Below are 26,873 nucleotides of genomic sequence, written 5' to 3'. Positions count from 1 at the left end.
CCCTCTGGCGCTTTCTACTTGCTAGTAGGGATGCTGCTCAATTTATGAATCATTCAATAAAGTTAATTAAATCTTTAAAATTTACTCAGTTGAATTCTTGTTACCAATATTTATCCTACTTAATGTGAATAAGCATGTTTTGCTGCAGGAATGTTTGATTTCAAGGTGTTGCCCAAACTCTCTGGAAGTGTCACATTATCTACCCTTCGAATATATACCTTTGAAATATATTTGAAAAAACCTGATTTTATTATTTGCTTAACAAAGAAAAGTGTGTGACAGAACACAGCTTCTCCTAACAAACTAGAGCTGATCTTATATAGGTAATTACCAAAATACAGCTGTTGCTGACTGGGGCTGGTTTCCCGGATTCTGGATTCCAGTTATTTACTTACCATTTGGGATTAGGGCCAAAAGATGGTCAGCCTTCTTATATCTTTTTATGTACACCCTGTAAAAAATCCTTCATTCTGACGCCCAGGTTTAGATAAAACTACAGGCCTCAGCCCTGGCTGGTGTGGCTCAGTGGATTGAGCACAGGCCTGTGAACCGAAAGATGGTGGGTTTGATTTCCCGTGGGGCACATGCCTGGGTTGAGGGCCAGGTCCCTGGTTGGGCGGGGGCGGGGGGGGGGGTCTCTGAGTTAGTCAACTAATGTTTCTCTCCTCTTTCTCTCTCCCTTCCTCTCTTCCTGAAAATAAATAAAACCTTAAAAAAAAAAGGAGTGTGAACCTTAAGTATTTACCTCATAGGTTGAGAGGATTTAATTAATCTATTTAAAATGATTGAATTATTGCCTGGCAAAGGGTAGTTGGCAGGTTTTTATCATAAATACGTGAAGGACTTGCCACTTAACATTCATTTAGCAAATATTTGTCAAGTGCCTCTGTGCAACGCTTTGAGAACACAACGTGAACAGGAGACTAGATCTACTGCAGACAAAAGTTTGGGTCCGTAATTTTCCGGTTCCTTGGTAGGTGTCCAACCGCAGGATTTTCGAGCAGGCGCTGGCTGGAAGAGATATCCCTGCAAGGGTCTCTATTCGCGGCCCTTCGCTTTGTCCACGGGACCTCAGACGCTCATGCCTCCACGCCGTATAAGCACTCCGCACACTGGAGCCCACCCTGTGCTCGCAGCCACCACGACCACCCCTTTCTGAGCCTGAGCACTTTTCCGTACCGGTAGCCCCGCAGCTGCGCCGGCTTCCGGCCGAGGTGTTCCGGTCCCGAGAAGCCCCCCGCATCTGCGCACCAGGCCCAAGGCTGTTCCCGCCAGGGGGGCAGCAAGGCGCAGCGGCCCGACCCCTCCCCTTCCCCGTGCGGCCCGGCTCCAGGAGGGGGCGGGGCCGAGCGCGCTCCGCTTAGACACCGCCCGCGCACTTCGAGGTGCCTGCGGATTGGCGGCTGGGGCCAGTATTCCTCCGGCGCATCGCGCGCCTCCCCCCAGATTTCCCGCCAGCAGGCGCCGCGCGGTCGGTTCTGTGCTTCTAGTCGCTCGGTCGGATAGAGCGGTTGGGCCTTGCCGCCTGTCGCTATGTCTCGACAGAGCACACTGTACAGCTTCTTCCCCAAGTCTCCAGCGGCGCTGAATAATAGCAACAAGGCCCGGGTCAAGGCCTCAGGTGAAGGCGGCGCTGCCGCTGCCACCAGGGCCTCCCCTTCCCCCAGCGGGGATGCGGCCTGGAGCGAAGACGGGCCTGGGCCCGGGCCGTTGGCGAGCTCCGCGTCGCCGCCCGAGGCGAGGGACCTCAACGGAGGGCTACAGAGGTCGACAGCGCCTGCGGTCCCCTCCAGGTAGCCGGGTGGGGTGTGGGGGTCGAAGGCAGGAGCACCGCGGCGGGACGCACGGAGCCCGGGGTACAGAGGCTTGTCTCGGGGCACTGGAGTGTGTGCGGCCAGGCCCTGGGCTCGGAGGAGCTGGGGTTGCACACTTCGTTTGAAAGAATATCGGGGCTGAGTTTGTAGCATTGGGGGTGTAGACTGTAAACAACGCAGGAGGAAATAGACTGCAGGAGGAAGGGGGGAGGGGAGACGCGCAGAGTTGGGAGGAAGAGGAGATAGATGCATTCCGCTAGGTTGGAGGGCTGGGTGGAGGAGAGAAAGTGCAAGCAGCTTGGGGTTCGGGGAAGAATGGGGAGATGTGAGCCTTGTGGATGGGGCGGAAAGATTTGCCCGATTCCCGCACGGTGCGTACCCAGGGCGGGGGAGGGGTGGCGGGAAAAAAGTGCCTAAGGGGGAGGATAAACGCTGGCGCCCTGGGCAGTGTGGGTGCGCGGCTTCCCAGGATGCCAGGAGAATGGGTGCCAGGAGAAGATTCCTTCTTGAAAGACGAAAAAGTGAATTAGGACTCCGGTAGACGTTCGGGGAACTTTGGATACGAAGCTCCAACGCCGAGACGCTTTGGGGGACGGACGGTCGGCCCTCGGCCTAGGTTTTGCGTTATGCCGTTGGGAGTGGTGTAGACCTCTAGCTGAGAGCGGCGGAGGGTGGGGGGTGTGTCACAGCGCTAGACGTGCGGGTCTGATTGGTCCTAGGGAGGATTGCGAGTTGCAGGGGCGGGGTGGGGGGGGGGCGGGGAGAAAGTGGTGGGATCTCCTGGGTCATTCCCCAGGTTGATAGCTGTATACCAAAACAGTGAAAAATTGAGTCTTTTAATTTTGACACATGGAAGTATTGAGTTGAATAAAATGTTATTTCATGAAAAAGAGCACCATTTCTGTCGGTCCCGCGGAGGGTGGAGCACTATAATTTTTTCGGAGTCCAGTGTCTTGAAAGTATTTGATCCGACCCTGGGCAGGGATGTACAAACGAAGTTGTGGGGAAGTTGTCTGCATGTATGCTGTTTCCTGGGCAATTTTTTTGTTGTTGTTGTTATTTCAGTGCTTAGCTGCCTTTTTGTCCCGAGTAGAAAGTGACATTTTGAAAAGCTGGCATTTACTGTATCCCAGATGTTGAATTGGGCACAAAGTGTAAGGGTAGCTGTGTGAAAGGATGAAGAAATAGAGGTTCAGAAAATACAAAGAACTCCCAAGATCAGAGAGTTGGGTAGTGGTTTTGAGTAGTTGATTTGAAATGTCCTGTGTTAATAGGCATTCTACAGATTTTTCAAGTCCAAGTGCAATTATAACGCTACCCTCATTTAAACGACCTTCTAAGGCTGTTTATATAGTTGTGTGAAGAGTATAGCAGGATGTGCCTACCCAGAATATGCCTCTTTGGCATAAAGATTATTTTGAGCTAATTATTTTTGAGAAATAGCTGACAAAAGAGAAACTCAACACTGTAATAGCTATCTTCCATACAGGAAATGTACATTTATAAAGGAAATCTCCATTTGTAAGGGTGTCTCCCTCTCTGTATCAGAAAGAGAAGGATGACTCTAAATTACAAGCAACTTATTAATGGAGAAGGTACTGACCTAAATCTGCATAACAACCATACCGATGTTAACTTTTCCCCCGGTAACCTCCCATAACTTCCCCTCCACCTTTCTTTTGTCTTTAGCTGCAGGTGGTATTTAAGGTGGTGGCGACTTGGGCTGTCTCAGGGAGTTACTCAGTTTTCCTTAGTATCTCCCATGTATACGGGAGGTATGCTTGTTAATAGGCTTTTGTTTACTTTTTTCTTGTTAATTTTTTATTACAGAAGGTCTCAGCCAAGAACTGAGAAGGGTAGAGGGAGAAATATTTTTCCTCCCCTACACATGCATCCTTCCTAACAGACTTTTTTTATGGTGAGAGATAGTACGTGGTGTTACGTTTACTTGAATGTGAATTGATTTTTCTTGCATCCATGCTAAACAGACACATTTATTGTATGGTTGTGCTTTGTATTGAGTAGGGAGCATATGCTATTTTTTTTTTCAAATTATAAGAGGAAGTTTATTTAGAAAGTTAACAGGTAGTGAGTCCAGTGGGCTGTATCGGCACACGTAGCACGTTTCAGAGACAGAAGAAGGGTCCTGGGGGTTTAGGAGAGAGAAAGGCAGAGGTAACATGCCTGAGGGGAAGAAGAGAGGGAAGGTAAAGTCATGGGCTTATTCCCCCATAGGGAGAAAGCCTATTTGTTTTTTGAGGTTTGACCTCAGGAAACCTGTAAAAGCATAGCATTATTTACACTTGACCTACTATGGGGACCATTTCTAGAGTATTCAAGAAAGATGGGCATTTCATACTAGGTTTCTTCATTTATTTTTAAGATTGATTTGAGAGAGAAACATAAGTTTGTTGTTCCACTTATTTTATACATTCATTGGTTGATTTTTTAAAAAAGATTTTATTTATTTTTAAACAGGGGAAAGGGAGGGAGAGAAACATCAACGTGTGGTTGCCTCTTGCATGCTCACTGGGGGCCTGGCCTGCCGCAACCCAGGCATGTCCCCTGACTGGGAATTGAACTAGCGACCTTTTGTTTCTCAGGCCTGCACTCAATCCATTGAGCTACACCAGCCAGACATTTTTTGATTTTTGTATGTGCCCTGACTGGGGATCAAACCCACAAACTTGGCCTATTAGGAGGATTCTATAACCAACTAAACTACCCAGCCAGGGCCTAGCTCAGTTGTTTAGTTAGAGCATCCTCTGGGGTGCTTCATTTTGATACTAGGCTTATAAAGAAACTCTCCAGTACCTGTGTATAGATTGGGCCTTGATTCATCCTTCATTCAGCAAATGTTCATGTACCTATTCTGCCATGTACAGTATTAGGCATTGTGGATCCTGGATATAATAGTGAACAGGACAAGCAAAAAGGCAGTAATAGAGCAGGAGCAGTGTATGAGTTCTGTGTGCTTTGGGACCAGGAGGGGTGGGGGCATGTATTGATCAGGGTAGCCTTTCACCTCTCTAGGCTGAGACCCAGAGGGTGTATAAGAGTTAGCCAGGCTACAGTGCGGGTGAGGGAGGGGATATTAGGAAGTCAATTTAGGAAGAGGAAGGTCCTGCAAGTTGTGGCTAGAAAACAGAAGGTGGAAGCCATGGAGAAGGTATGCAGGGATGCAGTTGTGAACAAGCTGACGGGGCCACAAAGACATTTTGACTTCTGAGGGTCAGACGAAAGCTTTAAGAGACATTGAGACCCTGGCTGGTGTGGTTCAGTGGATTGAGCATCAGCTTGTGGACCAAAAGGTCACTGGCTCGATTCCTAGTCAGGGCACATGCCTGGTTTGCTCGCCAGGTCCCTAGTTGGGGGCGTGTGAGAGGCAAAACTGGTCTATGCTGTTCTCAGATGTTTCTCTACCTCCCCCCTTCCCCCTCTCTAAAAATAAATACAATCTTTTAAAAGATGATGTTGAGCATTGTTCCCCCCTCCATTTTATTTTTTTTTCAAATTTATTTTTCAGAAATTGAACATCTTAATGTTGTTTAGATTTCCTCTTGTGCTCAAGTGTTAAGTGTTTTACCTATTTTTTCCTAATTCTTTGTAAATCCACGTGTGATGCAAAAAGTCTTTCTCCATTCTGGTTTGTCCTTTTGTTCAGGTTATGAGATCTTTTGAAATGAAGTTACTGATTGTAATGTTGAACTTGGCAGTCTTTTTCTCTATGGCTAATGCTTCTGTAGGTTTCATTAAGAAATTCACAGAGCAGAGTGATACTTTAGAACTAAGTGTGGTGTTTGGCAGGGGAGACCACTCAGGAGCCCGCTGTGGAAATGGAGAGCAGATGGGGGTGATGGCAGTGAGGACAGAGGATTTAGAAGTGGCTGAAAGAGTAGGTGGGTATTGATGAAGATTTAGATTACGGGGGATGAAAGAGAAAGGAGTCAAGATGACATCAGTTTGAAGTAAATGTGCCCTGGGCCTGATTTTCAATACTTATTTTTTCTGTTGTTATATTAAGATCGTAATTGACAAAGCTGTGAGCAAGACTTCTGACTACTTAAATCTGGCTTTTAAAAACAAATCATGGCCAGTGCCTTCTTCATAATCTCATTTCGATAATTGCTGTTTGTGGGTAATGAGGACATTCATAGGTTAGAAGTGGTACATCAGACTGACAAGTTTTGAGTCTTAAGATAACTATCTGCCCTAGCTGTAGGTGCATTTCCTGAGAACTTTCATATAGTTAAACATTTATAGTAATATTTTGTTCCAAGTTCTATCACGCTAATATATGTAATTGTAAGAAAAGGATTCAAGCTTTTAAAAAAGTATGATTGTGAACTCATAGTTTTGCAGACTTGACTTGTTTTAATTGGCATAATTAAAACAGGCATTTTAAAAAGATGCTCAACTTATACTTGGGCCAGGAGCCTTTTTTAAGCTGGCTTTTTAGGACTTTTTATAATATTATTACCTTAGAACTTTTGAAAACATTTTTTTATTCTGATGACAGTTCTCAATTTTCCCAGTTTCAAGGCATGGACTTAAGCTGTTCTCCAAAGAAACCTGGTTGCTAATACTGTTTAGGAAATACAGTAGTAGAGGCTAGTTTGGATAATTATTTTAATAATCACCTTAGACCTAGTGCATAAGTGATGGGAAACACTACTTAGGGACTGGAGCCGAAGCTTTGAAAGCAGGGTATGTGGGTAGAGGTACAGGTAAATGGACAGGTATGATGGGAGCCTTGGAGTTAATCGCTCTGATTACTTCTCTCTCTTTCCCTCCCTCCCTCCCTCCCTCCCTCCCTCCCTCCCTTCCTCCCTTCCTTCCTATCACTGCATTTAGTTAGTGGACGGTAGGGGAAGTCTGCTCTAATGGTCCACCTTGAAAGGCAAAAGCAAGCACAAACACTGGTAGTTTGGTTTGAAGAGTGTTTGCCTATCTGTGGTGACTCTGTTTACATACACGAGTTTTTGTTGGACAAACCCAGTTTATCTTTTATTGTTTAGAGGCAAATTGTAGCAATGCTTTTGTTATCTATATTTTTAAAAAAGTAGGTAGCTAAAAATGTTGATTATAAATTTGGGCACAATAAGTAATGGACACCAAGGTTATAGACTAAAGAGAAAATAAAAATAATGTGATTTTTAAAGTAATCTTGAAAGATAGGCTCAATGCATGTTTAACTTTACTAAGTCACTTATTTTGGGTTGTTTCATTTGTTTTTCTGAGATGTCAGATTTTATTTTTTCATTGTTTTTAAAATCCCAATATGTCAGACATTTAGGATATATTAAAGTTTTAAAATACTTGTAAAGTCATAATTGAATAAATAAAGATATGATACAAGTCCAATATTAATTTTGGCGTTTCAGGTTGGGCGTTAAGGAAAAGCTAATGTATTTTACATTGTAGTTAATGTATACTTAGATGTAAGGTGACTCTTTGGCCTAGATAAATACATATTTTAAGATTTTATTTATTTTTAGAGAGAGGGCAAGGGAGGGAGAGAGGGAAACATTGATGTGCCAGAGAGAAAGCCATAGTAGGTTGCCTCTCTTATGCACTGCGTCCTGGTTGATTCTGCAACCCTGGCGTCTGACCCGACTTCCCTGATCGGGAATCCAACTGATGACCTTTGGCTTTGCCAGAGGATGCTCAGCCAGTTGAGCCCCACACAGGCCAGGGCAGGCCCAGATATTTTCAAACTGAACTTACATTTACATGGGGCTAGATGCTCCTTGTTAATATTAACACATTCTAAGTTATATGAAAAATGAAATAGGAGATATAGTCAAATATTAAAATACAGTAAAGATAATATGACTTAAAAGAAAGTTTGATGTAGAGCCTGTTGTATACGTCATGTTATTTTATAAGATTGTTTTGCAGGTCCTTTTACATTGGACCTTGTATGAAAGATAGCAGATAATTGTAGCACATTCCAGCTGTCATTCCACACATATTTACATATTTTAAAATACAGTAGCATTGGCAGAAAAAAATTGGAATTTTTGCATGGATGTATTCCTTTTATTTTGGCCTTTGGAAACTGCACAACTACTAGAGGTAAAATTTTTAAATTACCTTTAAAGAATTAGAGTTTGCACACAAAAATTAATAAATTGGAAAAATTTTAATGAGAAATGCTCACAATTTTTAGTTCCTCATTTCTCTTTGTGGCTTGAAACCAGTGTTTCCTAGGCCGGAATTTTTAGTTATGTTTTCTTAAAGCCTTTTAGCATTGGAGTAGAACCATGTCTTAAGTTTTTCAGTCTTAGCATTTTATAGTATACTGCCAATTCATAAAGCAGAGAAGTTTGGTTATATGTGAGATTCTGTAAGTATAAGGTTATATTTAGGGTAAGGTGGTATTGAAAAACAATTTTTGTTTAAACAGTTCAGTTTATAATATTTCAGTTTTACAGGTGAATTTATTTTAAAACTAACAGTGTAATTAGCTTTTTACAAATATTTTTTTCTCTAGTGACAAGGCACATTTGCCTTTCAAATAAATTTAAAGACATTAAAATTTAAAGTTGGTTGTTTGGAAAGGGATGTTTTTTAATCATTTGTGAGACCTCTGAACATTGTTTCACAATTTGCACTATATTTGTAGAAATGACAAGTTTTAACGTAACAACAGTCTTAGAAAGCTCGAGTTTTTTCCTTTGGGATAAAACTAGGGTGATTAACTTATTTGTGTTAAAACTACTATTGCATAGTATAGTTATAGATATAAAACAAACAAAAAAATCTCCCCCATATGTCTTTTGGGTCTCAGGAACTTGAGTCACTGTTGAGCATAGAGAGGAACTTCAGGAGGCAGGCATGTGTGGCTATCTCACATTTTTTTTTTTCTCAAGAATTTTTATCTTTTTATTTAATTTCCCTGGGAGCCCCTAAGATTCTTGCAAATGCTCAGTTGCCTCCTTTCAGCCAAAATATAATTTCAGTGGGTTTGGGGCATCTCGCTCCCTTGAACTTTAGATGGTAGCACCAAGATGTGCCTTCTTTTTAAGATTTTATTTATTTATTTTTTAGAGGTGGGGGAGGTGGGGGAGAGGGAGAGAGAGAGATACATAGATATGTGCGGTTGCTGGGGGTTATAACTTGCAACCCAGGCATATTACCCTGGCTGGGAATCGAACCTGCGACACTTTGGTTTGCAGCCTGTGCTCAATCCACTGAGCTACACCAGCCAGGGATAAGATGTGCCTTCTTATCAAAGTCTCTGATATAGTAACTCCATTCTTGAGAATGCGTAACCTCTATAGACATATATGTAATGAAATAGCTAGTGTTCAACTGAGTCCGTCTTTTGTTCTTTCAATCTATATAACTCAGTTTACACAGATAAGGAAAAATTATTTTCAGTTTTACAAACCAAGACTACTTTGTAAATCTCCATACTGGTTAGCATCAGGGCTTATCTAGAGATATTTAATAATTTCAATACATGGAGGAGGAACTGTTCTAAACTGGCCAGTGGTGGTGTTAGAGCTTCTCTATGAACACACCAAAACCTTACTTGAGTCTCCATTTCAAGGGATTTAATTGCCTTAAAGAAGGGCAGCCAGGCTTGACAGATGGCTATCCCTACCCGTCCTCCTTCACAAAGATCCGCCTTGGCAAACACGGTTTGAAGCCTGATGTCTCAAGACTATATAGCCAGAAATATGCTTCCTTGGCGTTATGTGTATTTGCTCTGTTTAGGCCACTTCCAAAAGTTCAGGCTCAGAATGCATAGTGTGTTTATGTAAATAAAGGTTATTTCCCTCCTTTAGCAGCAGAAGTAAAAAAAGTAATGGCTTTAGGGGTACTCTCAGCTACTTAAGTACAGACAAAGCTTGTGGTTTTCTGAGACCAGTGTGATAGACTTTGTGGTTACGAGGCTAGTGCCTGAGTTTAAGGGAAAGCCTGCTTGACAATAGGGAGGCTTGTAAACAAACGATTCTGTACAGTGATGCAGAGCAATAAGGGTATTTGTCTCTTGCTAATTACTGGGTCTGTTAGTAAGACAGAAGCGTGGTAAGAAGTTTGAATTGTGCAGACACAGCGTTCTGTTTGAAGATGACCAATGTGGTGAGCTTGACTGCAACCTTTACAAATTTGTAAAGGTTACTGTAGATTTCTGTAAGTTGAGAAATACTCTATTTACTATAAAGGCCCTTGAGACAAGCACCAGCGAAAGTCATGCTCCGGTTCTTGTTTCTTCGGTAATTGTCTAGGTGTGGGGTTTCTACCTCACATATTTTGAAGAAAGGAATGCTTTAATTTCATGATTAGGTCTGAATAAAATGGCCTCATTTTACTAATGATGGTCACTTTTCTAAAATGTCTAAAATATTATTGTTTGTAGTGTACTTATTTTGGTAGTTATTCAGTGAAAAAACCTCTAAGCAGGCTTAGAAAATCTTGGTATATGGTACCTGAGCAGGGTTTATCAGCTTTGTGGACTCTTCTGTAGTCTGTTAGCTAGATTCTTCTACCCCTGCCCTTCCCCTCCCTCTTTCTCCTCTCCCTTTCTCAGGGAGCCTTCAGGGCTAAACCAGTTTTTTGTGAAGATTGAATCTATTTTGAATCTGTAGGCATATGTACTGCTACCTGATATTTTGGCGGGGGGCACTTAACCTGTTGACAAGGTTTTTCATGAAGCCAGATTTTTAGGAGCAGGTGAGTAGTAGTGGGCTAGGTAGCTTTGGTTAGTGTTTGGGATGTAGAGAAGCTTAACTGAAGAGCACAAGCAAAGTCTAATGAGGTAATATTTAATATAACTAGCAAGTTACATAGTTGATATATTTGATGTTTTACTGACAAGTACTGTGGTTAGAGCCACTTCCCAATTCATACTGTGTTGGAGAACAGGTGTGATTTGTAACTTGGAGAACATTGTGCAAGTCTGTACCTTTATCCTGCAGTCAGTAGCTTACCAGAGTTTTGCCATAGTTTTTAAGCTTTGAAAGAGTCTGAGAAAGTTTCTCACCTTAGTACTAGAATTCATTATATTTGTGTTAGTTTATATGTTGTGATACCTGCTTATGTTTAAAAAATAACTTGAAAATCTGATTTTAAAAAATCATTAACTCTAAAATTTATGTTCTTGGAAACTTCAGAGGAGTCTTAACAATATATTGTTGGAATTGTTTATTCATAGGTAATTACCTTTAATGCAGCTTAACCGAATATTAACCAAGTTGTGTTTCCTTTTGGCAACAGTTCTTGTGACTTCTCACCAGGTGATTTGGTTTGGGCCAAGATGGAGGGCTACCCCTGGTGGCCTTGCCTGGTTTACAACCACCCTTTTGATGGAACATTCATCCGTGAGAAAGGGAAGTCTGCCCGGGTTCATGTACAATTTTTTGATGACAGCCCAACAAGGGGCTGGGTTAGCAGAAGGCTATTAAAGCCATATACAGGTAAGAGCCACTTTCTAGGAGGGGGCGGGTAGAGTACGTATGTGTATGTATGTAAGAGAATGAGAGCCTGCACATGTGTGCACAAGTGTCAGTGTCTTCCATGAGGTGAAATTGTGTATTTTACTTCATCGGATTACAGGAGTGGTGGGGTGAAAGGTTTAGTATGGAAAAAGGATAAGATGCATCTAGTCTTTAATTCGTTGGTTGCATAGAGAGGAATTTTTGTGTCCTTTGAGTGACTTACAGCAATATCATGCCCTAAAAGGAAAAATGATTTCATAATTTGATCTTACGACTTGGACCAAAATATCAAATTCAGACACGAAAAGGGTAAATTAAACAGTATGACCATCCTAAAGGATCAAAAAGAAATGCAGTGCCATTAGGACATGTAGCACACAGATCAACAGCATTCTCCAGGACAGTTAGAGATGTGTACTTAGCTTTCAAATTCCTCACCTACGAGCACATCCGAGTTCACTTTCATATCAGATTTGTTGAACTTTAATTTCTCCCAGGTCCAGCTGTATTTATCACAGCAGACGACAGTAATATGTGTAGCTTCACTTAGGTTAGTGCGTGCACCCTGTTAATCTCTTGAATTCCAAAGAGCATGTATAGTATGATTGCGTAATACAGTGACTAGACACACTCAAGCATGACCATGGCCTTCTCCATCAATCCTCAGACTTTCCAGGCTAGGACATGATTGAGCTCAATGTTTTAGAATCAGCACAAGGATTGGTTTCCCAGAAATATCTGGGACTCATGCATTTTGGTCATAGTACTTATCCTGCAGGGTAGGGGTAGGGGAGGGCTCACTGAAGAAAATAAGTCTACATGGAAACCTGACATGCAAGAAGGGAAGATAATCAGAAAATTTGGTTCTGTCTTCTCCAGTAGTTTGCTTTGTAATCTTGGCCAACCAAAGTAATTTATTTCTGATACTGTTTACTCACATAAAATGAGTTGGACTAGATGATGAAAGAGGTCTTTTTCCATGAGTAATTTTGAGATTCTAAACACAGCTTTAGCAAATGACTTTAAAAAGGGATCAGAAAGCTTCTGTGTATATTGTCATTATTTTCTAAAGTCACTCCTGTGCATATAGGTCTTTGTCCTTTAAATTTCTAAATTGTTGCAAAACATACATGTGAATAAATCAGAGAGGCATGGATAAAATAAAGTCCATTTTGTGTGGGGGGGCTGTCCTTAGAATTGTATAGTAGAGGATTTGCATCACAGTCTGTTGGGAATGATTTTGGTTGTAATTTGCTGCAGCTTTTTAGAGAAATGGGAAATAGCAGCCTTATTTTAGGCAGTCCATAAAAGTTGGTAAATCCTTGGAAACTTAGGACTGTCCTATTAGTTTCAGTATACAGAAGAAGGAAATAATGTGAAGTTTGGATCGTTTCAATTTAGGCAGATTCAGGTTTGTTTTCCAATTATAGTTACATTTGTTCAGAAGAAAACACATTTCTAGTTATAACTCCTGGAAAAGAACTAAACAGTTTTGTACCATTAGACTAGTGATCTTCTGCATCTACTTTTTTGCTCAGTGGATAGAAGTGTCATATAATATTACAGCTTTTAAATATATTTTATTTATTTTTAGAGAGGGGAAAGGAGGGAGAAGAAGAGGGAGAGAAACATCAGTGTGCGAGAGAAACATTGCTCAGTTTCCTCTCATGCCAACGGGGAACCTGGCCCGCAACCCAGGCATGTGTCCTGGCTGGGAATTAAAGTGGCAACCTTTTGGTCTGTAGGCTGGCTCTCAACCCCCTGAGCCACACAGCCAGGGCTACTACATCTTTTTAAAGTGAAACAAATAAAGGAAGAGTTTTACTTTAAAGCAGAGCTACTGTTTTGAAAAAAAAAAAAAAAAATTAACACATTCAAAGTCTCAACAGGGTTACCCACTCAAAATGTTAGGGTCCCTTATTTTAGAGTTATTTTTTAATACAACCTTACTGCCTTGGGGACAAACTTATTTCTAATATCATAGCTTAATTTAATGGACAGTGTAGTCCTGAAGTAATTAAAAAAAAAAAAAAAAAGGATCTCAAAACAAACTCCTTGACATCTCATGCCTCACCCCCAAGAGGTATGCCTTACCTGTTTGTTTAGGGCTATAGTCCCTGGTCATTAGGAGGAGAGAGACGGTGGTTCTGGGTGATGCAGGTTCAAGGAGGCAAAATAGGTAATTTCAGTTCCACTGGTTGTTTTACCCTGAAGATTCCTTCCTTGTGGGCTTTATTGATCTATCTATATGAATTTAATACTTGATTGTTGTCATTCTTGTTTATTTGGGCAAGTGCTGTAGGTTGAACCAACTATCCAGCCAACGGTTCTTATTTATAAGTGTGTATTTAGGTTCAAAATCAAAGGAAGCCCAGAAAGGAGGTCATTTTTATAGTGCAAAGCCTGAAATACTCAGAGCAATGCAACGTGCAGATGAAGCCTTGAATAAAGACAAGATTAAGAGGCTTGAATTGGCAGTGTGTGATGAGCCCTCAGAACCAGAGGAGGAAGAAATGGAGGTGAGACATTGCAAACAGTTATTTCTGCTAGGACAGTGATGGAAAAAAAGGGAGGGTGCATGTTAAAGTAATACTCTCTTGTTTTACATCTATATACTTCGGTCCTCATACACACATGCTTTTTTCTGAAGTTTTATAAGATTTAAACAACCTTGGTTTCAAATGTTAATGGTCATTATTTGAGTGAATTAAGTCCCGTTAAGGAAATGAACAAATAATTTGTCCACTTAAAACATTTTCTAATAGAGGAAATTAATGAGATATGTGCTTAACAGATTCTTGTATAAGCTTGGTTTTATGTTTTGTTCTTTTGTCTTATAGATGAGGGGAAAAGTGAGTTAATATAATGGGTATTTTAAGAGAAATGAAAGAAAAGTTTTTAATTTTAATTTTGAGGTTGTGGCCAAGGGGGTCATGACATTACTCAGGCTTAGAACTGGATGGTAACTACAGTGATTTTTTTTTAGCCTTCACTTGTGAGAGAGGTCCATGATAAGTAGATGTGTCTTGTCCAAGAAGATACAGTTGGTTTGTGAAAGATCGAGGACTAGAATTGGTAAAGATTAATTTACAGCTTTATTATACTAAAGAATATATAAAATGGTAAACTTCATAAATATGTGTTCTGTAGAAGAGGTAACCCTGGAAGATAACAGAGGGAGATTTAAAGGTTTTATTTCTACAGCTATAATAATTACATCACCTATGGGTATCCGTGGTGTGTGGGAATGCTTCATCTCTATTGGATAGGATTGAACTGTCAGGACAGAATTACTAATCTTGAATGTGTATTTGTTCTAATGTTAGGTGAAACTGAAATTGATATATGCCTTGAGAAAGAAAATTATTTCCATTTTTGAAGGTTGGTTTTTCTTTTGGTATATGAAGTTGCAGCATACTGAGAGGTATTCCAGAGCAACGCTGTAATTTTCCAAATTTTGCTTTGTTTTTAAATGCTCTTTCCTTGCCTGACAGGTAGGTGCAACTTATGCATCAGATAAGAGTGAAGAAGACCATGAAATGGAGAGTGAAGAGGAAGTACCACCTAAGGTGCAAGGATCTAGGCGAAGTAGCCGCCAAATTAAAAAACGAAGAGTCATATCAGACTCTGAGAGCGACATCGGTGGCTCTGATGTGGAATTCAAGCCAGATGCTAAGGAAGAAGGAAGCAGTGATGAAATAAGCAGTGGATTGGGGGATAGTGACAGCGAAAGCCTGCACAGCTCTGTCAAAGTTGCTCCAAAGCGGAAGAGAATGGTGACTGGAAATGGTTCTCTCAAAAGGAAAAGTTCAAGGAAGGAAATGCCCTCAGTCACCAAACGAGCAACCAGCATTTCATCTGAAACCAGGAGTGCTTTGTGTGCTTTCTCTGCCCCTCAAAATTCTGAATCCCAAGCCCACATTAGCGGAGGATGTGATGATAATAGTCGCCCCACTGTCTGGTATCATGAAACTTTAGAGTGGCTTAAGGAGGAAAAGAGAAGAGATGTGCACAGGAGGCGACCCGATAATCCCGATTTTGATGCATCTACACTCCATGTGCCTGAGGATTTCCTTAATTCCTGTACTCCTGGGATGAGGAAGTGGTGGCAGATTAAGTCTCAGAACTTTGATCTTGTCATATTTTATAAGGTGGGGAAGTTTTATGAGCTGTACCACATGGATGCTCTTATTGGAGTCAATGAATTAGGGCTGGTGTTCATGAAAGGCAACTGGGCCCATTCTGGTTTCCCTGAAATTGCATTTGGCCGATACTCAGATTCTCTGGTCCAGAAGGGCTACAAAGTAGCACGAGTGGAACAGACTGAGACCCCGGAAATGATGGAGGCAAGATGCCGAAAGATGGCGCATATATGTAAGCATGATAAAGTGGTGAGGAGGGAGATTTGTAGGGTCATTACTAAGGGTACACAGACATACAGTGTGCTGGAAGGTGACCCCTCTGAGAACTACAGCAAATATCTTCTTAGCCTCAAAGAAAAAGAGGATGATAATTCTGGCCACACTCGAGTATATGGTGTATGCTTCGTTGATGCCTCGCTTGGAAAGTTTTTCATAGGTCAGTTTTCAGATGATCGCCATTGTTCCAGGTTTAGGACTCTAGTGGCACATTATCCTCCAGTACAAGTCTTGTTTGAGAAAGGAAATCTCTCAACAGAAACTAAGATGATTTTGAAGGGTTCATTATCCTCTTCTCTTCAGGAAGCTCTGATACCAGGCTCCCAGTTTTGGGATGCAGCCAAAACTTTGAGAACTCTCCTTGAAGAAGGATATTTTACAGAAAAGTTAAATGAGGACAGTGGGGTGATGTTACCCCAGGTGCTTAAGGGTATGACTTCAGAGTCTGATTCTATTGGGTTGACACCAGGAGAGAAGAGTGAATTGGCCCTCTCTGCTCTAGGTGGTTGTGTCTTCTACCTCAAAAAATGCCTTATCGATCAGGAGCTTTTATCAATGGCTAATTTTGAAGAATATATTCCCTTGGATTCAGACATGGTCAATGCTACAAGACCTGGTGCTTTTTTTTCTAAAGCCAGTCAACGAATGGTGCTAGATTCTGTGACATTAAACAACTTGGAGATTTTTCTGAATGGAACAAATGGTTCTACTGAAGGTACTCTGCTAGAGAAGATTGATACCTGCCATACTCCTTTTGGTAAGCGGCTCCTAAAGCAATGGCTTTGTGCCCCACTGTGTAACCCTTCTGCTATCAACGATCGTCTGGATGCTATTGAAGATCTAATGGTTGTGCCTGACAAAATCCCTGAGCTTGCAGACCTTCTAAAGAAGCTTCCAGACCTTGAGAGACTATTGAGTAAAATTCATAATGTTGGCTCTCCCTTGAAGAGTCAGAACCATCCAGATAGTAGGGCTATAATGTATGAAGAAACTACCTATAGCAAAAAAAAGATTATTGATTTTCTTTCTGCTCTGGAAGGATTCAAAGTAATGAGTAAAATTATAGGGATTATGGAAGAAGTCATTGATGACTTTAAGTCTAAAATCCTTAAGCAGGTCATTACTCTGCAGACAAAAAATCCTGAAGGCCGTTTTCCAGATTTAACTGTAGAACTGAACCGATGGGATACAGCCTTTGACCATGAAAAGGCTCGAAAGACTGGACTGATTACTCCCAAAGCAGGATTTGACTCTGATTATGACCAAGCTCTTGCTGACATAAAAGAAAATGAGCAGAGCCTCTTGGAATACTTGGAGAAACAGCGCAGTCGAATTGGCTGTAGGACCATAGTTTACTGGGGAATTGGCAGGAACCGTTACCAGTTGGAAATCCCAGAGAATTTCATCACCCGTAACTTGCCAGAAGAATACGAACTGAAGTCCACCAAGAAGGGCTGTAAACGATACTGGACCAAAACTATTGAGAAGAAGCTGGCTAATCTGATAAATGCTGAAGAACGGAGAGATGTATCACTGAAGGATTGCATGCGGCGACTATTCTATAACTTTGATAAAAATTACAAGAACTGGCAGGCTGCTGTAGAGTGCATTGCGGTGTTGGGTAAGATTTTCAACAAACTTGCTTCTAAGGCTTTGGTTAGTAATATCCCGTGTCCCAGTTGTGCATATCCCTTAACATAAGTAAGGTTATGGTGTTTTGAAAAGTATGAAATATACTTGCCTCCTCATGAGGCAAAATAAGATAACTAGACTGCCCATAGTCATGTAAGTCATTCACTGGAAACTTCATTGTTAGTAAGTAGCCTTCTGGCCTTCCTTCAGTTTTAAATAATTGAATAAAAGATTAATAAAAGTAAATACTTTAAATGAGACAATTTCCAAATAAACTTTTAGTATTTGAAGAATACTGTTTTTGATTTCCCATTTTTGTTAACACTAATTTACAACTATCCCTTGACCCACCACTTGAGGTTTTTGCATAACCTCTGCATTTTTTATATTTTAGTGAATCATTACATGCCTGTTTCAAGAGATTCTAAATTATCCCTTTCTCTTAGCCCAAATTGTCACTTTCATCCCTGCAGTTGACTTCTAAGAGCCCTAATTTATGTATTTGTAATTTATAACCTTTTCAGCTTCATTCATTTTTCTTTGTATTTCAAGGCTAACTTTTTGAAGCCTTTACTGTTTTACAGCTTAGGGGTTTTTTTTGTTTTTAATATAGCTACCACAGTTTACCCAACATTTGTAACCCAAATTATGCTATCCAAATTTGTAACATAATTTTGGTCTGAACCTCAGCTGTCCAGAAAAGCATCTTCATGTATTTTGAGTACCACATTTTTTTTTGCTTAAGCCAGTATAGCAAACAGTTTGGTGGGTATATTAAAATCCTCCCTCAACAGTGTTCAAAATTGGTGAATTTATTTTCCTCTATTAAGGTTTGTCTACTGTCAGAATGTTCTGCTTCTCCCAGGAAGTGTTAGCTTCAGAATTATGTTCTGTAATGAAACCACATATAACACTTAAGCTAATGACTCATTTACAGTTAATGAAAGCACTGTATTATGCAATTAATGATAATATCACTAATTAAAGTGCCTACTGTAGCTGTCAAAAAAGGAATTAGAACATACCACCTCCATTGAAAAAGCATTTTTGAAAAAGATTTTGTAGAAGTTGGGTTTTTGAGATTATCAAGAAACTTCAAAAATGATGAAACCTCACTTTTCCTTTCTTTAACAGATGTCTTATTGTGCTTGGCTAACTACAGTCGAGGGGGTGATGGTCCTATGTGTCGTCCAGTAATTCTGTTACCAAAAGAAGATGCTCCTGTCTTCTTAGACCTTAAAGGATCACGCCATCCCTGCATCACAAAGACTTTTTTTGGAGCAGAGTTTATTCCCAATGACATTGTAATAGGCTGTGAGGAGGAAGAAGAGGAAAATGGCAAAGCTTATTGTGTGCTTGTTACTGGACCTAACATGGGGGGCAAGTCTACCCTTATGAGACAGGTAAACTATGAAGGTTTTGTTACAGAAAGTCATTTGTAACAGTTTAAGAGTGAATGTTTTAATGCCTTTAGACCATCCTTGTCCAAACAGCACATGAATTACATAGAATTCAGTCAGTGACTTAAGGAATGAAAGGGAACTTGAATGTTTATAAAATTTGATCATTGTATTTTTCTAATCACTCGACTATCTGTCTCGTGTTAAGAGAGGAACATGTTAAAAAGGCAAGGGAGGTTTCAGGTCGTGATTTTTTTTTTTAAGATTTTACCTATTTTATTTTTAGAGAGAGGGGAAGGAAGAGAGGTAGAGAAACATCGGTGTGGGGTTGCCTCCCACACTCCCCCTACTGGGGACCTGGCCTGCAACCCAGGCATGTGCCCTGACTGGGAATCAACCAGTGGCCTTCTGGTTTGCAGGCTGGCACACAGTCCACTGAGCCACACCTGCCAGGGCTCATGATTTCTTTATAAGCTTTTTGACTTCATTCTCTCTGAAGGTAGATACATTCATAACAGAAATAATGCAAATGTTGCAGGTTGTCTTTCGATTAGATTCATTTGTAGGAATTCTTACAAAAGAGCCATGGCAGAGTTATTCATCTAGAAAAGCAAAATTCATGACCTCTAGTAACTGTTAACAACTGCTTTTAGGGAATACAATAAATGTATTTTGTCTTCTCTTTATACCAGAGATTGGTCTACACGAGTTTTACATTTGTAATGGGTTGTAGGAAAAAAGGCCAATCACGTGAGAAAGACATTGAGCCCTTGACAGAAATGTTGGCTCTCCTGCACTTCTGCACTAAATTATACTTAAGTTCACCAGATTTGCTAACTAGATAGAGGGAGACAGCATAATGCAGTATCGTGGTTCTCAACTTACAAAATATGGAATGCTCCTTGAATTTGCATGTCATCCTTTTGCAAGGGCCAAGCTAAGCTTCTTTATATTGTTCCAGTGTTAGTATCTGTGTTGTTAAAGCTGGCACCTTTTGTTTTTAATACAAAATAAAATCACCTACAGAGCTCATCAAAAATGTATGGGGAGAATGTCCTTCTCTGAAATGAATCCACTTGGACTGGAATTGGTTCTAAGCACCCCAAATGGTTTTACTGTATAGCCAGGGTTGAGAATCAGTAGTTTAGTACACAAGCTGAGATTTCAGAACAAGTTAGGACCTAAGCCACTTACTTGCCTTCTCAGTCTCACTTTTCTTACTTGGGATTGTGAAGTTTTTAAGTGTCTGATTCTACCTATATAATGGTTCTTAAGAAAGATTAATGTTTAGCTTAGGTTATTGTCTGTCTTCTGTATATGTATGTATCTATCATAGTCTTTTAATACCCGTCATAAAAGACTTTTTCCTCCCTTATTCACACAGGCTGGCTTATTAGCTGTATTGGCCCAGATGGGTTGTTATGTACCTGCGGAAGTGTGCAGGCTCACACCAATTGATAGAGTATTTACTAGACTTGGTGCCTCAGACAGAATAATGTCAGGTGAGGTTTTTTTTTTCCCTTGCATGAGGCTTTATTACTTGATTTTTCTTTCTTTTTTTGGTGTTATGTGAAGCAAAATGCTCTCAGGCATTTGAAAACACTATGAAATTCTTAAAATACTGTGAGTAATCTCTTTAATGACATTTAACCTTTTGTACAACTGGGCAGCTCATGATAAATGCAAATAGTAGGAACCTGTAAGATGAACTTACTGTACTGTTGTAATAGGATTTTTTAAATGATTGCCCATTTGTGATTTTTTTAAGGTGAAAGTACATTTTTTGTCGAATTGAGTGAAACTGCCAGTATACTTACACATGCAACAGCACATTCTCTGGTGCTTGTGGATGAATTAGGTAAGACAGTACAATTTCCATTTGAAGGCTATCTTTAAAACAAGTATTAAAAAAAGAATATGAATGGACTCAACTTTGTGCCATAGACCCACAGTTGGCGATAATGTGTAAAGTCTTTGATTACGGAATTTCTTAATCCTATTCAAATTTGGTTGCTATAAAATATGGGGATAACAAGAGTACCTAGGGAGAATAGGGAAGTTCTGAAGATCAGGGGGTACTTGACAGTAGTCTTAAAATGAAATGGACCCTCACTCCAAGGGCTAAGCAGACCTATTTGACTAAACAACCTAATTTTTATCCTGAGGACACACCCATTGATTTTAGAGAAGGGCAACGGGGAGGGAAAGGACAGGAAACATCAGATCAGTTGCACACCTACCAGGGACTCCAGGGACCACACCCACAAGCTAATAAGTAAGGTATGTGCCCTGACCAGAAATTGAACCCACAACCTTTTGGGTTTGCGGGACAATGCTCCAACCAACTGAGCCACACTGGCTAGGGCTAGAATACTTGTAACTGATGTTGTTGTACCCTGTTTTTTGAGTGAGGTACATCCTTTTTAGGGAGATACTAATTTATGCATGTTTTACTTTCCTAGGAAGAGGTACTGCAACATTTGATGGGACAGCAATAGCAAGTGCAGTTGTTAAAGAACTTGCTGAGAATATCAAGTGTCGTACATTGTTTTCTACCCACTATCATTCCTTAGTTGAAGATTATTCTCAAAATGTTGCAGTGCGCCTAGGACACATGGTATGTACAGACTGCTTATTCAGAAATTGGTTAGGTTTTTGAGATAATCAAGTTGGGTACTTTCATTGTTAGCACATGAGTATAACTAGTATTTCTCATTTTTAGGCATGCATGGTAGAAAATGAATGTGAAGATCCCAGTCAAGAGACTATTACCTTCCTTTATAAATTCATTAAGGGAGCGTGTCCTAAAAGCTATGGCTTTAATGCAGCAAGGCTTGCTAATCTTCCAGAGGAGGTTATTCAAAAGGGACATAGAAAAGCAAGAGAATTTGAGAAGATAACTAATTCACTGCGATTATTTCGGTAATTATAATTGGCCATAATTTTGTTATGCAGCTGACCTTATTTAAAACAGTAAAGAGAGATAGATGATGTACTTTGAAAAATGTGAACTAAAACTTTTTTTTTTTTTAATTTTAAGGGAAATTTGCCTGGCTAGTGAAAGGTCGACTGTAGATGCTGAAGCTGTCCATAAGTTGTTGACTATGATTGAGGAATTATAGACTACATCAGAAGACTTGAGTTCATTTTTTTTTTTTTGGACAAAGGTGGTAAATTCAGACAACGTTATGATCTAATAAACTTTATTTTTTAAAAATGACCATTTTTCCATTTCTTTCTAGGAAATTAAACCCTTTTAATTCTTATCTACCTTCTACATAATGGTTATTGAATACTTCACAATATATTAAGTCTAGATGTTATGGTACATGCATACACTTTCAGGCTGTTTTATACCCACTGTCACCAATACACATAAATGGGGGAGGGAAGCTATGAAACTGTATAGGGCTGTATATATACTTGTCTCAGCTTAATGCAGGAAATTGTTTTAATTTCCAGCAGTTTGTCTAAACTGTTCAAAAAAAAACTTATGAACAGAGTTCAAATACAGGACTGTTTTGAAGAGACTTTCTAAAGTGTACTTTAAAACATAGTAGTTTTTACCTTTCACAAAACTGAGTTACAAGAATACTTTTGTTTTACAGTGCATCCCTTCCTAGGAAGTCTCATTAAAACACTCACTTTTCTAGGGGTGATTCTGAATGCTGCACAGGGAAGGGAAGGAAATAATAGTCTTAACTTTTCTTAAAGGATACCAGAAACATTGCTGGATATAATTTAAGGTTAGTGTTTTCTCTTTCATAGAAAGAACGTACATCCTGGGACATGAGTACATTACAGCGAGTCTAGGTGTGCTAACAAAACAGGGCACGTTCAAGTACAGTAAGATTCTGCTTGAAATTAAAATAAAAAAACAAACTACATGAGATTAAAGCATTAAAATCATATTTCTCAATCTGAATACATGTTAAAAAAATCAAAAGAAATGCAGAAGTGCTAGCTCACATTTTTACCATATTACAAAAAGCAATTGGTACCCATGTCCATAAAGGCAGCAACAAAGCTGCTTGTTGTCTATTGAAGAGAGTTCTACTGCAAATTGGACTGCATTCAATGCTAGCTGTAAAAACACCAGCTTTTTTTCAGAAGTTGGTATCTGTACAAAATTGCAGCTTATTTTTCTTCACTTCTGTCCCTTCAAGTCTTTACACAGTAATGCTAAAACACCCAGCTTTGAGATCCTGAGTCAATATATTGCCACTTTCTTTTTGGTAGCTTCAGCTTCATAGTGTCAACTGACCTCATGTATCCATTTTTAATACAGTCTCTTCCTGTAGCATGGGCAAATATTTTAAATCTTCTTCCAAAAATGTTTTAAGTTATGTTAGAATGGCAGAACTTTTTCTTTAGGTAAGGAATTCAGTTGTGCTGCAATGTATTAGATTCTATAGGTGGAGCAGAGTCATATAGTGTATCTGTATCATGTGTAGGCTCACCAGCTAATGTACAAGGATTAGACAGTGTTCCAGCACCACAGTCACAGAAAAACCTAAAGCAAAATGAAAACCCAAAAATTAGGAAGGGGAGGAATAACTGGGTAATAGAGCAGGCAAGAAGGGGGTGGGGGAGTAATTGGGTAATTGAGCAGGCAAGTATGCTACATACCTATCATGTCTAATAAATTCTACATCATGTCCCTGATGGCACTTCTTAATGCAGTTCACACATATGGCATTTCGATCTGTGGTGTTACAAGTGTGACATCTAAAAAGCAAAAGTTTACATTATTTTTTTCTTGAACATGTTATTCAAAATAATTACTATCAAGTACTACTAAAACAATTACGGGGAGAGGAGAGCCAAAACTCAGTAACTGGGATGTATGGGAACACATCAGAGTCTTGTACTTTCTCCCATATTTATGGTCTCAAACACAGGATCCTCCAGTAGACTGATCACAGAACTCCACGTGGACAAATTATAAAATTTTGTCTTTCAACTGGCAAATACCCAATTTACTCTGCCTTGGCTTACACATGCAAGGGGTAGGGGTGGGGTATCTAAAAACACTAGCTCTTGCCAGTATAGGTGAAAAAAAAAAATCTCCCCCTTTTTCCAGACTCGTAAATAATTTAGAAATATACCTGTAGAAATCATGCATGGGATAGCTGGTATAGCTTGATATTTTATATAAACATTGACCTCTACTAACAGCCTTTTCTATGGCATCTTGATTGTTCATTATTTTGTTATCTGCAATAAAAAAAAGTAAAATTCTAGAGGAGAAAGACATAAGAGAGATAATAGATTATAGGGTTATTGTAACAGAGGCTAACCAATGAAGTAAATAAGAACAGAAAACGGGCTTTCCTTTTGTGTGAGGTACTCCAACTAAAACTGAAGTCAAAACAAAACTTGAAAATCTTGAGTTCTTCGTCGAGTGACAAGAAAATAAGTTACCTAGAGAGCAGTGGCTTTTGATTATTACCTTTTCATAGCATATTTTGTGTATTTATAGGCAAAATGTAGATGCCAACATACCTTTCATTGTCACATTAACACCAGATGCTAAAAATAAGCCTCCAAACCGGTTGTTAAAAATCTGATTGCCTTCTAGTGTTGCAGTCGCATGATTCGTAATTTCAATACCTGAAGTAAAATTTAAACAGATGTATCACTTTATATACTAGTTCTTTTATATCAGATGTATATTAAAGTGCAAGTGTTTACCTGAATGACTGACAGTAACATTTACTTTCCACTGTTAATACACTATACTGGTATGATACAAGATGGTTCATAGTTTACTACTTTTATAAAACTTTGCGAACTAACAAGAGGATAGTGCCTACAAACATGTTTAGGTAACAGCTGGTTTATATACTGGAGAGGAGCTACATGATTATTTGGAATATTAAAAGTAATTGTCTTCATTAGCAAAAAGGTGAAGTATATATGCAGGATACTTGGATTTCACTTATCAAGATTTTTAGAAATGTGTGTGTGAGGCCAGAGGCTTGAATTTATCTGTATTCCTAATGGTAGTAGTACAAAACCTGCATTTATTCTATCCCAATTAATGTTTCATAAGAGTAGGAGAATCCAGAACTTGCATTAGGTACTCTCATAACGAACTGTAAATAGGCATTCAGCCACTTTTGCAGCACACTTGGCACACCTTTAGTTATTAAGCAAAACAGGACACACTAAAACCCAACCACTAACATATAGAAAAAACAACCTAGAAGTAACAAAAGAAAATACAAACCTGCAGCAAATCCATCAAATATTCTGTTTTTCCTTAAGACTGGATGACTATTAGTGCTGATGAGAACACCTGCTTGAGCATTCCTGAAAATATCATTTTCTTCAAGGAGACCTATAATAAAATATTTCCTTAGATTAAGGCTAATGCATATAATAATTTTGGGTGGTATTGAAGGTTTTTTTTTTTTTAAAGTTTCTTATTTAACTGCATTGTGAAATTCAAAGAGTTAACTTGTCAACTGGAAAGCAAGTTCATTAGCAATTCAGGTTAGTAAAAAATTGCAAAAAAATTGCAGGTGACCATTCTAGCCAATAAACGGAAGTTTCATGGTTACAGGGACCATATCTACTTGACCCACCATTGTATCCCCTGTGCCTGACATATAGTTGATTCCCACTGAACACTGCTGAATTAATTCCTTTGAAACATTTTTAGAACCTTTGTACCCTACCCTCAAGTTTTAGTTGAAGTCCTGGTTATGTGTGACCATTATTACTATAATGATTCCTTGATCAATTTCCTTTACTCCAGTCTCTCAACTCTTATGACGTCCCTTCTCTGCTAAAGAAACTTTCATAATAATGTTTTAAATTAACTTGCCATTTAAAGCCTTTCAAAATATTCCCCAAGCTACTTCTTTGTCTCACTCCATTTACCTATGCTCTGAATATTTTTATCCTTAATGTGTTTGGTTTATATTATTTCCTCTTCCTGGAATGTCCTGTATTCTTCCTTCCTCATGTCATTTCCTCTGGGAAGTTTTTAGTTTCCTTTCATCAAATGTATGATTCTTCTGGCAGTTTAACAACTACTAAAAGTTAGCCAAGGAATTGGACTTTGGGCCTTCTTATACCAACTCTTACTAGCACTGAGTGGGCAAATAACTTACCTTGTCATTAGCATAATATCACTTACCACATACAATTACTGTGAGAATTAAGTCAACATATGTAAAGGTACATAGCAGTAAATAAGTATGAGCTAATATTAATACTATAAAATTTACTCATGTACAGTGAATTATAGTTAGCTGTGAACTAGTGTTTCTCTGCCCTGTGAAAATGTGAAACATGTTATTTTTGTAGGTATTTGACCCATCTGGTATTTCACAGTACTGACCACTAACCTCAAGTACTTTTGCTAAGGTCTAGTCCAACTCCATATTCTGAAAGCACACAGAAAGCCTCTTATGATTTGGGCCCTGCTCCTTCACCAGCCTGAGCTTCCAGTACCTTTTGCCTTACTAAACCACTTTGTTTCATTCAGACTTGCTTATTACAATGTGCCATTCCATTAGACTAAAGTTTCTGGATGCAGTGCTGTTTTATTCACCATTATATCTTTAGCACCTGTATCACGGTGGTTGGTATAGAGGTATTCAATTAATAATAACAAATGAAAAACTGAAAGAATTATGCCTTCTAGTCCTAGAATGGCCTGCTTCTCACATGTTCCCCACTCCTATTTTCCAGTGAATACTCATTTTTAAAGACACAGCTTAAGAACGATTTTACTTCATGCATCTTTTCTCAATACCTTACAAATAAAACTACCATTTTGTATTGTGTTTCCTCACATCTTGTAAAGATTCCTATCAGAGATATGTTCATTGAATTACTAAATTACTATATAAACTACTGGCGAGTCTATGTTATTAATAGACAGAATCATAATTCCTTGGTTGCAGTAATAAATTTTGTTGATTAAATCTTTGTATGTTAGAGTAATAACTGGCTATCCTTCCATACAAGGTTAAGTATACAATGTTGGGTTACTGACATTTCAGGAATGGTGATAAATTTGCACTAGTCATTCTTTCCCAGTCTCTATGAACATGAATTTGCAAAGGGCAGGGACTGTGGAACTTTTGCCTCATTACAAAGTGTGTTGACCTTTATGGATACCAAACCCAGCACACCTTAGCTTCA

General features: G+C 39.4%; 2 protein-coding genes and 1 non-coding gene across 4 annotated transcripts in view; 1 reads left to right on the top strand and 2 right to left on the bottom strand.

Annotated features, from left to right (window-relative positions):
- Window positions 1-1,386: 1,386 nt before the first annotated feature.
- Window positions 1,387-21,933, top strand: MSH6 (mutS homolog 6). The gene is made up of 10 exons (XM_045826943.1): window positions 1,387-1,793; window positions 11,043-11,242; window positions 13,616-13,782; window positions 14,758-17,302; window positions 18,448-18,716; window positions 20,098-20,215; window positions 20,482-20,571; window positions 21,176-21,330; window positions 21,436-21,635; window positions 21,754-21,933. The coding sequence occupies exons 1-10, from the start codon at window positions 1,534-1,536 to the stop codon at window positions 21,833-21,835; spliced, it is 4,086 nt and encodes a 1,361-aa protein (XP_045682899.1). The 5' UTR covers window positions 1,387-1,533; the 3' UTR covers window positions 21,836-21,933.
- On the bottom strand, window positions 19,598-19,704 carry LOC123812243. The gene has a single exon (XR_006784529.1). It is a non-coding gene; the product is annotated as a U6 spliceosomal RNA (small nuclear RNA).
- The window catches only part of FBXO11 (F-box protein 11), an 87,817-nt gene continuing 82,843 nt past the window's right edge, over window positions 21,900-26,873 (bottom strand). For both annotated transcript variants that reach the window (XM_045826945.1, XM_045826946.1), the window contains exons 19-23: window positions 24,946-25,056; window positions 24,219-24,326; window positions 23,822-23,930; window positions 23,343-23,441; window positions 21,900-23,226 (exon numbers count right to left, since the gene is read on the bottom strand). In XM_045826945.1, the coding sequence (XP_045682901.1) occupies window positions 23,097-23,226; window positions 23,343-23,441; window positions 23,822-23,930; window positions 24,219-24,326; window positions 24,946-25,056 (557 nt within the window). In that variant the 3' untranslated portion in view covers window positions 21,900-23,096. The remainder of the gene's footprint in view (window positions 23,227-23,342; window positions 23,442-23,821; window positions 23,931-24,218; window positions 24,327-24,945; window positions 25,057-26,873) is intronic.

The sequence above is a fragment of the Phyllostomus hastatus genome, unplaced genomic scaffold (assembly GCF_019186645.2).
Source record: "Phyllostomus hastatus isolate PE091 unplaced genomic scaffold, TTU_PhHast_1.1 phas_scaffold_78, whole genome shotgun sequence".
NCBI classification, from domain to species: domain Eukaryota; kingdom Metazoa; phylum Chordata; class Mammalia; order Chiroptera; family Phyllostomidae; genus Phyllostomus; species Phyllostomus hastatus.
The sequence above is the reverse complement of the archived record's forward strand: the minus strand, read 5'-3'. Positions and strand labels throughout refer to the sequence as shown.